General features: G+C 40.3%; 1 protein-coding gene across 1 annotated transcript in view; it reads left to right on the top strand.

Annotated features, from left to right (window-relative positions):
• The first annotated feature begins 2,135 nt into the window (after positions 1–2,135).
• Positions 2,136–18,311, top strand: part of PTPRK (protein tyrosine phosphatase, receptor type, K) — a 291,634-nt gene continuing 275,458 nt past the window's right edge. The window contains exon 1 of the mRNA XM_009999118.1: positions 2,136–2,243. Within this exon, the coding sequence (XP_009997420.1) occupies positions 2,136–2,243 (108 nt within the window). The remainder of the gene's footprint in view (positions 2,244–18,311) is intronic.

Here is an 18,311-nt window from a genome sequence, read left to right as displayed (position 1 = left end):
CCGTGTTAAGTCAGTTTTGTCGGCTGACTCAAAGGACATTTCATGTTTGTGTAAGGAAATACCTGGTCCTTCACAGTATGTAAAAAATATTTTTACCCTAAATTTGATGACATACCTGCCCAGTCCTCCTTTCCTTACTCTGGCCAGTGCCAGGCCATTTACACCTTGTACAGAGGACAGAAATGGCACAGCTCATAGAATCACAGAATGGTAGGGGGTTGGAAGGGACCTTTGGAGATGATTTAGTCCAAGGTCCCTGCTAAAGCAGGTTCACCGACAGCAAGTTGCACACGATTGTGTTCAGGTGGGTTTTGAATATCTCTAGAGAAGGAAACTCCTTACTGGACAGCCTGTTCCAGCACTCTGGCTGAATGCCAGAGTAAGAAAGCTTTTCCTCATGTTCAGATACTTGTGTACAAGTTTGTGCTCACTGCCCCGTGTCCCGTCACTGGGCACCACTGAAGTGTCTGACTCCATCCCCTTGACACCCGCCCTTTAGATATTTAATAAGCATTGATAAGATCCCCCTCTGTCTTCTCCATTCTAAACAGACTCAGGTCTTGCAGCCTTCCCTTGTAAGAGAGGTGCTTCAGTCCCCTAATCATCCTTGTAGTCCTGTGCTGGACTCTTTCCAGTAGTTCCTTGTCTTTCTTGAACTGGGGAGCCCAGAACTGGACACAGCATTTCATGGTTCTCATTATTCCCCTTTCTCACCTGCAGCATGTTCTCCTGTGTGTGTAGTATGGGTTGGTGAGAGCCTGGCAGGCATGGGAGGGTGTTCATTTTGATGGACCTTCAGGTACTCACGTAGTGATGCAAGAATTTACCATAATAAGGAAACTTATGTTTGTTCTTTGGACCTGCAGTATTCATCCCGTATTTTGTATTTGAAAAGTTGGGCAATGAGATTATCACAAATGCTCTTGTTATTCTAGAGGTGTCTTCTTAACAAGAGAAATTTTAAGAACAGCTGGTAATTGGATTGATGTGCTTTTAACTACTGAGGACAGAGAGGATGCAAGAAATATCTCCCCTGATTCCCAGGAGTTGTTAATAATATAATTCTTGGATGCTTACGTAACTTCTTTTTGGATTAAAAAAATACTCCCTAAATAAAGATGAATGCACTGTTTTCTCTTTCACTCTCTCCTGGTCTCACCTTTTTTTTTTTTTTTTTTTTTTTGAATGAGAGGAGTAAACTCAAGGAGTACGTACCAGGAATGGAGATAACAGATGCTACAGAACTGCACGTGTGGTGTCTGTATTGTCTTGCACGTGCGGTCTACTTCAATCAGGCTCTTCTGATTCCTTTGTTTCTTCTGTTTCAAACCTTAATCTCTTTCCATGATCATAGTGTTTTCTTTTTCTGTACTCTATTTAATTGCCTTGAGAGAAAAATGTAATAAAAATCTTACTGAATGAGACAGACCATTGCTGTGCTACACAGTATTTTTTTGTTTGTTTTCTCCTATCTTTTACGTTCTTCCCTGTCTTCTTTCTCCCTCTCACTTCTCCTTGCAACTTTTGTTGTAAGTTTTTTATATCTGTTGTCTGTGTGACCCTGAAAAAGCTCCTTTAATTTGTGTTCTGCTATGCTAGATTAGTTTAATAAAACAGGATTATCCAATTCATTTGGCAGCAATTATTTCATTTCTAAACAATTTTAATTATTTTGAATGACTGCTTTTCTTCTGGGCACATTATCTTCTTGATGTTCAGACTGCTTTCAGTGCACTGAAGTTGTTAACACCTTTACTTTTTGAGCCTCCTCCATTATTTTCCATTGCCCCTTGTTTTGGATAGCCTGTTGCTTTTTGTCATGCAGACACTGGGCCAGGTTTCACTTGACCTCATTGACTCAGCCTGTGAGTGTGACCTCCCGCTCTGAGAGAAGGTGCCTTTGGGCAAAATCGGTTGTGTGAAGCAGTGACATTTTAAAAAGGGAGAGTAGCACTGAGGGATGAGCTGCTTGTGGGTGTTAGCTTTGTGCTGGCAAGCCTGTGAATGGTGCACAGGCCGCATGGACTCCAAAGCTGAGGTGCGCCTGGGGAGGAGCACCTCTGTGTGACTGTTGAAAGAGCTCTGCTTTTAAATAAACTAATAACAAGTTTCTTCCCTAGGAGGATGTACATTTGATGATGGTCCTGGACCCTGTGACTACCATCAAGACCTGTATGATGACTTCGACTGGGTACATGTCAGTGCTCAAGAGCCTCATTATTTGCCACCCGAGATGCCTCAAGGTGAGCACCTCTTTCATATACTCAAGGGATAAGTTTCTCTATTAAGAAACACTGAGCCTCACTGAATATGGCCTTCCAGTTTGACATGTATAATGGAGGTAATTAAAAAACCCAAACATATAACAATCTTTGTAATTGAGAAGCCTTCTTGGATCAAATCCCTCTTTAAAGTTAAGGGGAATAGGGAGAGAAGAAAGGAAGCCATAACCTCTTCTTTATTCTCTGTGGAATTCTTGTTGACTTGTATTGAAATTCTGCGTTGTAAATGACAGTTAATGTATCAATTGAATTATTCAGGTACTCAGTAGAACTAATGGTGAAAAAAAGGATACATGCAAAAACCCATAGACTGATTCCTTCCCTCCCCTCCCCCAACCACTCATCATCTGAAGGTAATCAGAAAAGGTTTGATTTATGGAAATATTGCCGTTGTTAATTACTATTTAGGACAGGTAATGAATAACTGAAGAGGTATACCCTACATGACCTTGCCTGCTCACCTTTGATGAACAGCTTAATCGGCACTTCCCAGACAGCATGATATGCTGAGAAAATGAAAGCATTTGAAATTCAGTTACTTTTTCCAATTAATAGTACATTAAGTAATTAATCATGCAGAGGAGGAAAAAAGGTCATGGCTATTTTGTTTGTATCTAAAAGGTTTTGTGGAGTGAGGTATGTGTGGAGAAGGAGTGGGAAATGTTGCCACAGAGAAGTAACCTAACCTCTACACCATTCCTTCCCCTCCTTTTTATATATTGTTGTATGTTATTAATGGTGGTTAGTATGTATAATTTTACTTCTTAAGTGCTAGCTTGCTGGTTTCCCCTGCTTTGGAGTCACTGATATAAGCAGCTATTACTGTGCCCCATATCTTACAAAATATGTTAATTAAGCAAGATCCACACTTTACTTAATTGGCTGCTTGGTGCTTCAAGTTTGCATATGGAAGAGTAAATTTAAGCCCTGAAGCCTCGACATTCATGATGCTGATGGTCTTGTATTAACAAATTCAAAATACTATCTCCCCTAGGCTAAAGGCAGAAATCGGTTGATTTTCAGTTTGTGTTTTTCAGAGTCTTAAGGGGCTTGTTAAAGTGGTAGAAGCAATTTGATTGTGATGGAAGCACCATTTTGAAAAAAAAAAAAAGGTATTCTCAGGCTTCAGACACACTTTATATAGGAGGAAAGTAATGTGAAGAATTGAATTTTGAATGAATCTCTGTGACATGATAGCTGCTTCTTGCTTCTCCCAAATAACATACCTGTTGTCTGTGGGAAATTTTCACACTTTTGACTGTGGCACCTGATCTCTGTTCATTTCTGCTACAGGCCCTTTTCCTTTGAGTGCATCATATGGGCTCTTCTGGAAGAAGTAATTTTTTCGCATCTGTATTGGAAAACTGTGGCTGCTCAATAAAACTTAGCAGAATAAAGGAGTGCTTCAGAGACAGTCCAAAACAGATATATAAGATCTGATTTTTTTTGTTTGTTTGTTTTGTTTTTCTTCTTCCTCTGGTCAGAATTCTTAAACTTTTTTGACCACTGTTTCAAAGTGTGATTTTTGGTGATGGAGACTAAAGTAGTCTCACCTGATGAGCTGCCCTTAAGAAGTTCAGTCTTCAGATTCTGAAGATCTGTGCTGTATTTGTGTTTGAAATAGTTTTGTGTTTGAAAGAAAACAGTTTTAAACTAAGTCTGTGTAACAGTTCTAAAATGAGCACTGAATTCCTCTGGTTGTTCTGCAGGAAGTGGAGCAGCAAGAAGGTCAAGTCAAAGCAGGAGGAAAATAATTGTGTGCAAACATCTGCTGTGGGGTTTTTTAACATTGCTGACCCTGCCTGATTACTGTTGAAACTGTAGCTTAAGAAGCAGTTCACTGCTTGTGAAGTTACCCAGGTAGAATAAGATGTAGTAATGAAAGTATAGGTAAAATTAAACCACTGCTGTTTTCACTTTGAAAAATGCTGGGTTTTCTGATGTGTAGAAGCCAGGGGTCTCCTAGGCACATGAGACAGCCCACTTTTTTTTCCTGCTCAGTCAGAGAATGAGGGGAGACAAGGGGGGTGCCCAAGAAAGCTGAGCAGTGCAGAAATATAAGTGCTAGCATAGGGACTGTTCTATCCATCTCTTCTTCTGAGGCTCTGTAATCCTTCTGCTGGGCACCACGTTCCTTAGTGTATGTGTTGACATTCTCTCCATGGTTGCCTTTTGTAGTGTTTGGAGCCCTCCTTTCTTACAACGTCCAGGCCTCGGCCTTAGTTAGGGGACCATGTATTGCAGTCCCGCTTTGTCTCAGGAGGAGCTGTTTACCAGTATGTTAAAAACATAATTTAAGATGAATATATGGCTTTTAGAGCTCTGTCAGATTCACCTAGAATCACTGTAGTCATGAAGGATTAAATTCAGTTTTCAAATGTCAAGTTTTGATCTTCATTAGCTTCAGAAAGTTCTATTAAAAAATCAAGTGAGAGAAAAAGACGTAAAAAATGAGGAGAAAAGTTTGACAATTGAGTTTGTATTACTTTTGATTCAAGGGAGGGTTTTAATGTGATGGTGTGCTTTGGAGAAGAATAAATACTGGAGAATTTCAGACCTAATGGCACATGTCTTGGCGTGCTATGAAAATGTGAGAACTTGGCCTAATGAAAAGGATTTTGCAAGTACAGCAGTAGTAAATACTATTGGTGAGGCAAGTGTAATTACCTGTGAGTAACTAGTGCAACATCAGAATCTCTTTATACTGACCTGCACTGTATTCCTGAAATTATTAGCAAAGGCAAAAACCACTTATCTTCCATTATGGGAAAAATAAATATAGTACATAGTGATTAATTTTGAAATACAGCAAACACTTAGGGCAGGTGTTTGTGTACAGCTTTAAATATCAACTTGTAAATAGCTTGAACTACAGCTTACATTATAAAACCTTTGGATTACTTATTAAAACCTTGGAAAACAACTGATGTCCAACATTAGGTTTCTAAGAGCATTTAAAAGCAAGTATGCTAGATGAAGCTAAAGGTCTGCTGCTTTTGAGAGTAGCCATTAGCAGTTGCCTAGGGAAGAATGCAGAGGTAGGACAAATGAGGGGTGATCATGCCCTGAGTGTTCTCCTGGTTTCCAGCTGTTTGGCATTTAGCAGTTTCCTCAACCAGAAATGGTATTTATTCATGGTGTTCTCAAAGAATTAATGTTTTTCCTGTAAGCTTTGTCTTACCTTCTGTGGACTCCTTGATGGCTTTTAGTGTCTACTGTGTCCCGTAACAGAGTGCCAGCATTTGCTGCAAATCATGGGATGATGCAGCTCTCTTTACTTGTTTTGAACTCTTTCATATGTGTTGGCATCTCATACTGGAACAGGAAGTGAGTAAAGCCTATTCCTAATCACCTTCTCCAGCCCATTCAGGTTTTTTAAATACTTTGAAAATTAAATACACACTCTTCTTCTGACATCATGTTAGGTTGAATGTTCCTTCTGTAGAAATGGTTCCACAGCTGTGGATTTGCTTTTTGTATGAGGCAAGGTTGGTCACCAGGTGCTCTATTTTTGTAGATGTGGTGACAAAAACAAAGTATTTACCTGTTGGTCTTTGTACCTCTGAAGAAACTCACTTCCTGTACGTTGAAGCAAACCTTTTTAAACCATGCATTATATTTTCAGGTCTATGGTTTTTATGCATTATACTATAAGAGATGGAAATTAGAAAATGCTGTTAAGATGAAACTAAATATTGTTTAGATTTTTTCCAGTTATTTTAGGGGCCTATTCACAGGGTGTTTCTGCAAAACTTTTTGTCTGCAGAAGTCTTAAATACAGTGCTTTCTTCTATCACTGGGAATGTGTGAAGGGGTTGTTTTATCCATATTACTAGTACATTTACTGATGTTTTTATGTTTAAATAGAGAAGATAGTTTATTTACCCTGTTTGGTTTGCCCATTGAAAGCAACATTATTCTGAGGCTGTGTAGGGTCAGGGCATAAGAGCCTGTAATAGGCTGTGTGACAGGGAGCCACTTAATGAAGGTTTTTTTTTTTTTTAATATAAGGGCTATTACCCTCCTGGATACAAATGCAATTTGAAGAACATCTAAATTATAGTGGACGATAGTGATGTGCTGAGATGGACATCTTGTTTCTGATCTCTCAGAGGAATAATTTACCAGAGTTGGATGTGTGCTAATATTTTTTAATTGGTTTTCTAGAAATATGAGGAAAATAAATTACCAGTAGTGAGGGAAGGTCTTTAGTTGCACTTGGCATCTGACATGACTAAAGAACAACAGATTAAATATCTAAAGATGTTCCTTAATATTAGAGTGTGTTTCAGAAATGCAAAGTTTTTTTACAGTGAAGAGTAATGCAGAAATTAATTTTTTACTTTGCAGAAATGACATATAGCCTTACATGTCCTGTTTTAAAGAATAAAACTAAATTCACTGTTCATTAATGTGCCCCATCATTCCCAGCGACGTTGCCGTGTTGCTGCCTCCGTCCAGTTGCTGCAATGCGCATATTGGTGTGCAGTCAGGTCAGAGAACTAGTGTAGGTTTTAAAATGGAAACTCAGAGTAGGGGGAAAGGGAGGGCAGAAGTATGCAGCATGTGTCAACTCCTTGACCCAGTACATTGTGCATCTGTAAGAAGAGTTGTTATGCTGGTGCAGCTGATGAGGACCATGGGACCTGCTGGAATCGGTGGGTACAGGGGTCGTGTAAACCTCTGGGGCACCTGAGAGAAATATGAAAATTGCACCCTTGGATTGGCATGCAACTTTAATTTTCCTGTACAAATAGCATTGAGAATTTGTTGTGATCTGAAAGGTCAGTTGTACACTATTTAAGTTCTGCCTTCTACAGAATGGAAATAGCTTTTATGTCACCTGAATGACCCAAAATGAATTTCAGTACAGGCCCAACGTAAGTGTTTATGAAGTGTATAAATGAGAGAGGGGAGTCAGAAGGTCATGAAATTTGTGTTTTAATACAGTTTTCATATGAATGTGGCTTGGGAAGGAAAGCTGTAATGTAGAGATCATATAGGTGAGACTTTTGGCCTTTGACTTCACTTAAACCTGATTTTTCTCCTGTAGAAATGAAAGCACCAACCCATGAATAAATTTAAATTATGTGGATTTGTATGGGTACAGTCAGACAAAAGTTAAGTGGGAAGCAGCATCTGGTGAGTGCTGGGTATTGCCTGAGATGATGGTAAGATGAGAGCATGGTGAGCAGGAGGAGGACTTTCACCACGTGCTGGATAACTGAGCTCTTCCGTGGGGATGCTCATCCACATATGATACACTGACTTGCTGTTTTGCGCTACAGAAGGGTGAAGTTCAAACAGAATGCTTTCTGTGTCTCTTAATTTTAATAAGCAGGCTGGCAAAGTTTACCAGTCCACTGAGCAGTTGAGAACTGACTTTTCAGAGTTTTGGTACTACACGGCTCACATAGCCAGTGTAAGGGTAATAGATCAGATTAACTGTGCACCAGGTAATTTATTGACTAGTCCATGGACTGGCAAATTCAATTCAGGAAGGTATTGGGTTTAGAGTTTGATCACTGAAAGCCTGTCTGGGTCATTACATCATGAAATAAAGTGCAAAAGTTTGGATTTGTGTTTGGGACTGCTAAGAAATTCTGGTTTTCTCTCCTACTTTTACATTTCTTTATGTGATGGGGTAGACATATTTTATTTAAGGTGTCTGAGGGGTAATTTTTTTTTTTCTCCCTTGCATACCTCAGTTTTCATACTCTCCTTGGCCCCAAAGGTTGACTGATACTTCTTCTCTGCTTAGCTGGTCAATAGAGCTGAGTTTATCCAAAGTACTTCCTTGACCGGAAGAACATATGTTACTGCTTTTCTTATTCAATAAGCCTTGTGGTTGGTTTCTTGTCTGTATTATTTGTTAGCAGCATCTTTAACAGAAAGAAGCCTATCTTGTTAGTGCAGTGCAATTAATGTTTACCTAAAGAACACCCATAAACACCCTGATCCTATTTGCCTCTCTTGGTACAGTGCACTCATCAATCTATTGACCAAATCCAAGGGTTCCCTGTTGTTCTCAAGCACGCTTGATATAAAGTGAAGAAAGGACGGGCTCAAGGAAGGCTTTATAGATAACCCACAGTGTAGCAGTGCTTTTGTACATGTAGGTAAGCAGTTTTTTATCAGGAAATTTAGTCATGGGGTTAGTAAAAGTAAGGTTTTTATAGAAATTACTTTTACGTATAAGTAACATCTCTGAGTTGTTTTTTCATTCTTTGATGCAGATGGACTTATTCTGATTCATTTGGGTGGTGAAAGACAGAATGTTTAAAAAAGATTAAGTCCTATATCTACACAAAATGCACTTAATCTTCTAGGCCAGCTGAGATACCTGCTTATGTAAAGTGATATTTGGTTGGTTGTGCTTGATTTTTTTTCTGTAAGGTTATAATACTGTTCTCTTCAACCTCACCTCTTCCATGCAATATGGATTTCCAAAAAACTCATTTGCTTCTGAATAGTTTATCTTTTTACTGGCTTGTATGTGTGAAATAAGGGTATTTTACTGATATCAGTTGCATTTCAGAAAATCTGATTGTTATTCTGAGTATAGTGTAACCAGATTCCAGTGGAAGCTGTATAAAATGCTGCTTTCTGAGAAACTTCCTTCTCTTCTTTTTTTTTTTTTTTTTTTTTCTTCTAGTTCAATATTAGAAGCATGCTAGTTTATTACTTTGAATCTGGAGTAATAAATTAAAACCAGGTGAGAAATCTGTTTGCTATAGAGTTCCAAAGCAGTAGGTTTATCTTGGACAAATCTACCTTTGCTGTGCTGGTACCATCAGAGCATTCATAATAGTATCCTTGCCTGTGACACAGCCTTCTGTTGCCTGGTGCAGCTTCCTAGCTTCCAGTATATGTATCATGAGATGTTCAAATGGTATTGACCATCACTGCAACACTGTTGTGGGGGAAGAAGTGTACTTGTCAACTCTTACCACTGCTAGTTAGGAGCCTGGGCTGGAAGTAAAAGTGTTGCTGCTTACATGAAGTCAGCTGCTGCCTGGGGTACTGTGAGTGTCAGTAAGTGGCATTACCTGAAGCTGCTATTTTGGTAGCCTTGTGAAGGGTGAACAAAAAGCAGAATGGTACTGTGCCAGCCTTTCAGAGTTGCAGGAAAAATAGGGTAGCCTGGAAGGTGTTTCAAATTATTTGAGGCATTTAGTGTTTGGCGTGTGCAAGGCTGGAAGCCTGAAGCACAGCTGCAGAGTAGTGCTTGTTTGATTTCTCACTGCTTCCCTGCATGGAGAGGAGTCAGCCAGCCCTGCCTTTTGAGTACTGTATCCGCCTGTTGTGCCATTGTCCTGCCCTCACTTTTACTCTCAGCTTACTTGTGTGTGTGTATATATATGTATTTGGTTTTGTTTGTTGTTTGTTTGTTGTTTTTTTTCTTTCTCCTGAAGATAGCAGTAGTTTGCTTTACCTCCAGATTTTATGGATATTTTGGAGAGTAGTGGAAGGCCAGACCTGAGCTAAATTACGGCTGCTTCTCATGTGGCTTCATTTGGCTCAGAGCCTGGGCATAGCTCTTGTGCTCCTGCCCACAGAGCATGGCATGATGAAGTCAGGGCATCTGGTAACTTTGCACCCTCTGTTTGGCACCCTTTGGCTGGATCTTCTCAGAGAAAAGAGAAAAAACAGACAAGTATGTGAGCTTACTATACGTTTACATTGCTACTTCAATGTGCTGTAAGCAGAGATGGCCTCCTCCCTTCCCTTTCTTCCACAGATTTCTGGCAGCTTCTATTTTTGAGCTTTGACGTTTCTGTAGGTTGCCCTGACTGGAAAACTTATTGATCTCTTTTCCACTCCCACTCACCTGTGTGCAATTTTTAGCAGTCCATAATACCAGATTCATGCGACAATATAACTACAGGCTGTCCTGTAGGAGATTGAGAAGGTTAGAAGCAGGGGAAAGTAGTAAAATAATTCTACTACTTGCAAGAGGGAAAATAATAACTGGGCCTGGGAGCTATGTGGGGGAGGGAGTGAAGGAATAACACCATAGTGTATGAAAAGATTGGTGTTAAGACAAGATGGATAAAAACTCCATAATGGAATGAGCGATGTTGTACAGTGGTTGCTACTGTAGATTACTATTTTGGAAGCAGTAAGCTTCAGAAATACCATGTATTTCTGCAGTCAAGGTGCTACAGTAATGCTTTGTTGCATGGGTACTTCACGATCAAAGAGGCATTCTGCCCCTTCCCTGTGATAACTTCTCACTTTTGTCCTGTCAGTCACAAAACCTCTTAGAAATGGAAGTGAAGCAGTGAGTTGCTTTGAATTCACAGCAGGGTAAGGGCATTCACAATCCTGCTTTTAATACAGGACCTATTATGCGACTGGAAACTGATAGTTGAATTACCTGTGTGTTCATAACCTGGGCAATGGCAACCCCACCAACAGAAGAAACAATGCCTGTAAAAATAAATAAAAAAACCCTTAAAGATGAAGTGAAATTTAGGAAGCTATGTAATAGCAACAAAGACAAGTGCTGCATTCCTCCACTTTTTCATGTGCAGTGCCTGAAATTTTTCAGTCTGCTTAGATATTAATTTCCCAGCTCTAACCCTTTTGCTGCTCAGTGAGCAGTGTTATGTTCCCTTGTGCTTTTGCTGCAAGTCCATGCAGAAGTCACTGATGATTGTTAAAGGGACTAAAGCTATGGTAGTAATAATACTATATTATTTTACAGAAGAGATTTTGATCAACTAAGAAGATAAAAAACCTTTTTACTTAGGTTGTGCTGAACTAATGAAAAAACTTTTCTGAATATACAGTAAGATTTTTTAATTTGGGCATTTTTATCATGACTTGTATGGATACTTGTTCAGATTGCTGTTACCAAGCTAATTATCAGTAAGGCTTGCTTTATATCCCCCTGCCCCCATCCTTGCTGGGATTATTTTATTCCCTTTCCCACCTTTCTGTGTAGAGATAGTTTGAAAAGGCAAATCATTGGTACTGGGGGTCACACAAACCTCAATTCCAAGTATGTAGGCTTAGGTAGATATATTAGAGAAGGAGCAAGTTTATGTCAGGTATGGAAACAGATTCCTTTGTGTTGCTTTGCCTCATTTGTGATGTTTGTGGGTTTTTTTGTCTGAATCTTGCTTTATCATTAGCATGTTGCTGCAACACATAAGTAACATCCAAAGCTATCTTCCTTTCTTCCCATCTTCTACTGAGCTTGAAAGCATAGCCTTCTTCAAATACATTTTAGTGTAGATTATAGAATTATAATTATTATTATTCAGAAACTAAATCCATAAAGAACATGACCTGCTAAAAAATGAATTTTCAAGTGCAGTGCATTTTTTCATTATAAAAAGTATTGCTTTTGTCGAAAGCTTGGGTAGATTTTAATCAGATTTAAACTGTGGTTAAAATTAGCAGGCAAGAAAACTTAAATTAGATCATACATTTTTAACTTCGATTTGCATTTTACTTAGTCTCTCTTTTGAAGGGAAAGACCTAATGTTTTTCCCCCTCTACCTTCCCTCATAAAGGACTCTTGTCTCCTTCAAGAAGCCATTCACAAGAGCTGTCAGGAATGTTCCAGGCTCAGGTGGCCTAGCTATGAAAAGTTACATGGCCCTGTGGTGAGGGTGATGTCTGTGTTTTGTAATGCTTGGTGAGAAGCTGAGTTTTCCTGGAAACCCCAAACTCTTTTGAAAACCCAAACTCTCCCTTTCCTAATGAAGTATGAGTGGGAGCCTGTTTCAGAGGGAGGGCCAGCACTTGCCTCTCTCCAAAGAGAGATGACAGGTGTTTTATGGGGCAGACTATGCATGATTTGGGAAGGAGTATTCACCTCTTTCCATACACTCAGTTTTATACTTGCAATGTCAGTTTGGTTGACTTCCCCTTCCATGCAAGAGTTTGCCATTACTGACATAGCACACATGCTTCAGGGCTTCTTCCTAGAGCTTCAAGTTTCTTCTAAGAAGAAACCTGGGTCTATGTGCTGAAAGCTTTATCTGGATATTTGGGTAGTGGCCATGTTGCCTGAAGTTTACTGTTGTCCAAATGGGGGCAGTCTTCTAACGCTATTGCAGCTGTGCTTGGGTCCTAAAGTGTCCCTTCATGTCCTGTAGTTTATGATGCATGTGTTATGATACAAACACATCTCTCTGGTAGATGCAGAATATCCCTTTTATTACTTCCATTAGATGTCATGGGGACAGTGGTTGTCAGCAGGGCTCCAGGTACAAGCCTGTCTTCTCCACAGGATGATGAACCTGGCCTTCTTGAACAAAGCTGGCTGTCAGCAGTCATCTCAGAGGTTAAGGTTCATTCCCTGTGCCATCCTCAATGGCAGGATGGACACAGCGGTGCACTGCCCAGGTCAAGTTCTTTGAATACAAACATAAAGAACAGAGGTTTCTGGTAGGTCTTGAAATAGATTGCTTGTAGTAGAGCATGTGCATAAGTGGAAAAGTACACAGAAGACAAATACCCTGCCAGACAGTTATGAAAACACTGGTCTGCTTCTTCACAGAATGTTGTAAACCTTTCCTGGATTTGAAAAAGCCTAGCTGTGTGGTATTGGGCCCCTTCTTTGTCTGGGGAGGTATAATTAAGGAATGCTATGCACTAATAAAAGCACAAGGATGGAATTCCTTTCCTTTCCTTTTTTTCAGGTTGGGATTTTTCTTTTGGGTACACTTCTGGTTTTGCTTTTTATTTCATGAAGGGAAGATGCATTTAGCTCTTTGTTTCAGAGGAAATACTTTTAGACCTCTGAGTCTGTTCTACAGTATAAAATCACATCTTCAGAAAGAAAAATGGATAAAAGTGCAGAACTTAGGGGTACATTTAAAATGTACAATGCTAGATTATTCACAGATACTCCAGGTGTCCTTAGGTTCCTGAGGTAGAAGAGGCAGTCCAGCTCTGCTCCCTGATACTGAATTGGTTTGGCTCTATGCTGCACTAGGTTTCTGGTTTAGGAACATGTGTATTGTGCAGCACTGGGACACATGTTTATGTTCATGCATCTCATGCATTGTGGAACTACATATGTACCAAAACAGTGATTACTTAGAGATTCTTGAATTCTTTGTCAATGCTTCTGTATTTTGCAGGTAAAAAAACCCACAACACAACAAAAGCAAATAAACTTCCTCCTTCCGTCTTACTAAAGAGCAGCTGTCAGGATGTAATGGCTATTTACACTTTATTTTGGATCAAAACATTTTTAACTCCCTTGAGGAAGAAAACCCAGCCATGTATAAACACAAATCAGACATACCATGCTATTTTAGAGAAAGTCAACAAACAGTATAAAGTAAGCAATTCTCTTCTACATTTGGCTCCTTTTAACTAATTCCCATGAATGAGGGATCAGCAAGTGCATGGCATTCAGAAAGAAGCAACGGTTTTCCTTAATTTTTCCTTTGGTATAGCCGAAGTCTGCTAACCCAACCCTCAAGTTCCGTTGGCGTCTCCCACTTCTGTGTGTTTGTGACAGGCTTATGAGTCTCTGAGATCTCCAAACTTGTGGACTTTATTAAAATAAATAAAGAAAATACGCAGCTGAGTAGAATCTGCAGTGGTAGTATTGAGTGTCCCTTGGGCAGGCAGTGCAGATGGCTTCCAGTGCTTTTTGTGCCTGTTGGTGACAGTGACTTGGGAACAGGTTGCTCTGGCACCGGGTTTTGCTGGTGGGCTCTTAACACTTTACTCCTGACTGGCACCAACAGCTCTGCTTTCTAATTAAACTGTAGTTGCAGGTAGATATTAAGCTAATGCAAGTTTCCAGTAATGCTGTAGCTTCACAAGTCCCAGTGAGTCAGCCTAATACCTTACTGTTGCTACTCTTTACTTCCTCTCCTCCCCTGCTTTCATGCTTCAGCTAACTTCCCAAACTAGCTTTACTCATCAGAGCTTACTGAGAGCTGATCTAACTCATTATCCCAGAGAATATGTTACTGTTGTTGTTTTTCTGGATTCAGCTGACTCAGTGCATTGAGTTGACTCATGGAAAGGTCTGACAAGCATCAGAGCCAGCAGCATAAGGGAATGAAGAAGCTGGAAGGAGGAGAGACATAAAAATGAGAGGAGAAGCAGACAGGGAGTTGCTGGGTCATGCCACCTGTAAGCTGAAAACAGCAGCTTGTGTTTTGAGTTTTATGATAAATATAATCTAATTTCCACACAGTCAGACCCAGGTTTTTCATTTCATGGTCCTGCCAATGCCCTTGCATTTGCTCATGTATAAAATCAAGAGATGAGTCTGTTCATCTGATTAATCAGACGATAGACGATCAGACGATTTGTGTGTAAGTGCCCACTCCAAATGTGGAGAACCATGCAAGGAGCTTCTTTGGAGGTTTCAGTCAGATACATAGTCCAGACCTCCTGAGTGTACTGGTAGCATATTGCTGCAAAACTTTCTCCGCTGAATTTCAATATGTATATGAGGAATATGAAGTTATCACCAATTAAAAAGTGATGGTTGCCTAGGAGCAGATGACTGCACAAAGAGAACTGCTGCATCAAGCAAATGCAGCCTGTTCAATAAAAAGGTCAGCAAACCATAGCTTAAAATAATCACAGGCAAAAGTGTACAAGGAACTTTTTTAGACAAAAAAATGTAGATTATTCCTTCTAGAATAAATAAATTTTGCAATCCAATCAGTTGATCTAGTGTGAAAAGAAAAAAAAAAACCACCTCCTTAGAATTACCATGTAAATTTACTTACACTTGTATGATATGAATGTTACTCATAATACACAGTTTAATTTACATACATAATTTATATACAATTATATTAATATAATATTCATGTAGAATTTATATAAAGATTTTGATTAAGGAGGGTGAAAGAAGCAAAGCTACAAAACGGTACATAGCGTATGAGTAGGGATCAGAGGATGCATCAGCACTCCAGTGAGTGTCTGCTATAGCCTATCAAGAACAGGAGATAGATGAAGGTTTCTTGATCATAGAATCATAGAATGGTTAAGTTTGGAAGGGACCTTAAAGATCATCAGGTTTCAACCTCTCTACTATGAACAGGGACACCTAACACCAGACCAGGTTGCACAAAGCCTCATCCAACCGGGCCTTATACACTTCCAGGGGGGGGCCTTCCACAACCTCCACGGGCAGTCTATTCCAGCACCTTACTACCCTAAAGGTAAAGAATTTCTTCCTGATGTCTAGCCTAAATTTCTTCTTTCTTAGTTTAAAACCATTACCCCATGTCCTATCACTACCCTCTCTGGTGAAAAGCCCCACCTCAGCTTTCCTGTAGATCCCCTTCAAGTACTGGAAGGCTGCTATAAGATCTCCCTGAAGCCTTCTCTTCTTCATTGGGAACAGCCCCAACTCTCTCAGCCTGTCCTCATAGCAGAGGTGTTCCAGACCTTTGATGATCTTTGTGGCCCTCTCTGGACCCTCTCCAGGAGCTCCGTGCCTTTCCTGTGCTGCAGGCACCAGACCTGTACGCAGTACTCCAGGTGGGATCTCACTAGAGCAGAGCAAAGGGGCAGAATCACATCCCTCAACCTCTGCTGGACACACTTCTCTTATGCAGCGCAGGATGCAGTTGTTCTCTGGGCTCCAGCACGCACTGGCAGCACATGTCATGCTTCTCATCAACTACCACCCCCATGTCCTTCTCCTCAGGACTGCTCTCTATCCATTCTTCCCCCAGCCTATGTTTGTGCCTGGAGTTCTGACCCAGGTGCAGGACCTTGCACTTGGCCTTGTTGAATTTCATGAGGTTGGCATTGGCCCATACCTCAAGCCTCACAATCACTGACTTGGAGAAGTGCCACCTTTTTGCAAATGAGGAAGAACTGCTTGAATATGGTGGAGGGTAGCCTCAGCTGAAGTAGCAGTGAGACTTGAGTTGAAGATCCTAAGTCACCAAGATGAACAGCATTGCAACCTTGGACTTTTGCAGAGCAAATTTTGACCTGTACACGGACTTGTTTGGTAGGATCCCATTAAGAAGAAGTTCCCTGAGGGTGAAAGGAGCCCAGGAGAGCTGGTTGATCAAGGACAGTCTCTTGTAGTACAGTGTTAGACTGATGCCTTGTGCAGATTGTTGAGGAAGAATGGCAAAAAGCCATCATAGATGAACAATGGTGGTCCTGACTGAGCCTGAGCACAAAAAGAAAGTGCACAGAGACAGAAGCAGGGACAGGCTACCTGGGAGGATATGGAGACTGCCTGGTTATGTGGACATAGAATCAGGAAAGTCAAAGTTCACCTGAAGTTGAAACTAGCAAGGGAGGTGGAGGTTTTCTCCATAAGTAGGCAGCAGGTGATTCGTCCCCTCTACTCAGCACTGGTAAGAAACATCTGGAGTGCTGGTCTGGTTCTAGGCTTCCCAGTACGAGACACTTATTGGACCTACTGGAATGAGTCCAGCAAAGGGCTGCCAAGCTGGGCAGGAATTGGAGGCTGGACATCTAAGGAGAGTAAGAGAGCTGGGACTGTTGTTCTGGGAAAGAAATGGTGCAGGGGAGACTTTGTCATCTGGAGCTGCCTGATCAGAAGATATGGAAAAGGTGGAGCCATGCTTTCTTTCTCATGGAGATAGGATGAGGGGCAGTAGACTAAAATTAGGATATAGGAAATTATGGTTAGATATTAGGAAATATTTTTTGGCATTGGAGTGGTCAGTACTGGAGCAGGTGCCTAGAAGAGGGTGTAGGATCTTCATCTTTGGAGGTGCTTAAGATCTGATAACCTGATGTGTAGTTTAACCTGATCTGAGCAATGGGTTGTACTAGAATGACCCCAAAAGTCCCTTCTGACCTGAACCACTCTGTGACTCTGTGGAAGCTGGCATGTGAGGATGATGATTAAGAATAAATATAAATCAATTATTAGAAAATGAATATGATGAAAATCAGTCAGGAATAATAGGCTGTCAAGTTGAACAAAATAGAAGGAAAATTTTGTGGGGTTTTGTCTGCCACAAATTATTATAGGGCAACAGAAATACAGATCTGATTGAGTTGAATTCTGCTCAGGAATAGGAAGGGTGCGAAGTCCTTACTCAGGTAAGAGCATAATTTCTTCTCCTGTTGGTAACTGGGATATCAGATGGCAACTGCTGAAAAATAAATACATATTAAATCTGTAGGACAGTATAATTTGCATGCAGCACTCTTTGAATAAAATCCTTGATTCAAGACTTTTCCAAGACATTAGTACTAATTTTTTAAGATGACCTGCTGGTGTTTTTAATTATTTTTTTTTTTTTAAGGAAAACTGAAGGTTATTCCAACTTCTCGTGCTTTTCTTTTTTAAACCTGATTATGAGCTTGTTGATGTAATGTTGTCACAGGTATATGACAGGATGAATGAGCTAGGTTTTTTTTTTGAAGACTAGAAGTTAAAGCAAAACTTTTGGTGCCATTTAAAATAATCTGCTTGGGAGGCAGTTGGTATGACAATGTCAGCAGAGCAGTATCGTTGGATGAATGAAGCTTAAAAGTGGTAGCATAGCTAGGTAGATATTTTGGGGGTTTTTTATTTTTTTTATGAAGTTAGTGTTTTATTCACACAGTACTCTTTGTTTTGGTACCTGTGTTCAGTCATAAGTTTGAATGTATTTGTGGGACAGAGGCCTGAAAAGCAATGACTTAAAAGATCTTGGGGGTCACAGGCAATCTTACAGCCAGGTACAAATGTAAGCACAGACTATACATTGTTGGTGGGCAGATGCAATTGTGTGAGCACTGAGCACTTGCCCTTGTGATACTGTATCTTTCAAAACCAGACACTCAAATGGGAGAGAGCAGAGAATGGAGCAGTGAGCAAGGTTACAGACTCAGAAAGTCCCACTTGGTGAGACTGAAGAATGATGATCTCTTCAGTCAATCTGAAAGAAATTTCAGCTCTTGTGTGGATGGCCTGAAAGTGGCTGCGTGAGGTTTAATTGGTGATAGCTTATTTAACCCGGCCAGCAGAGACGTTATAGTGTATAGTGATTGTAAGCAGAAGTGATACAAATTCTCCTCGGCTCTATTTTATTAATATCTTTCCCT

This window comes from Chaetura pelagica, unplaced genomic scaffold (assembly GCF_000747805.2).
Source record: "Chaetura pelagica isolate M959 unplaced genomic scaffold, ChaPel_1.0 scaffold90, whole genome shotgun sequence".
Classification (NCBI taxonomy): Eukaryota; Metazoa; Chordata; class Aves; order Apodiformes; family Apodidae; genus Chaetura; species Chaetura pelagica.
Note: the sequence above shows the minus strand (reverse complement) of the source record. Positions and strands in the feature narration are given on the sequence as shown.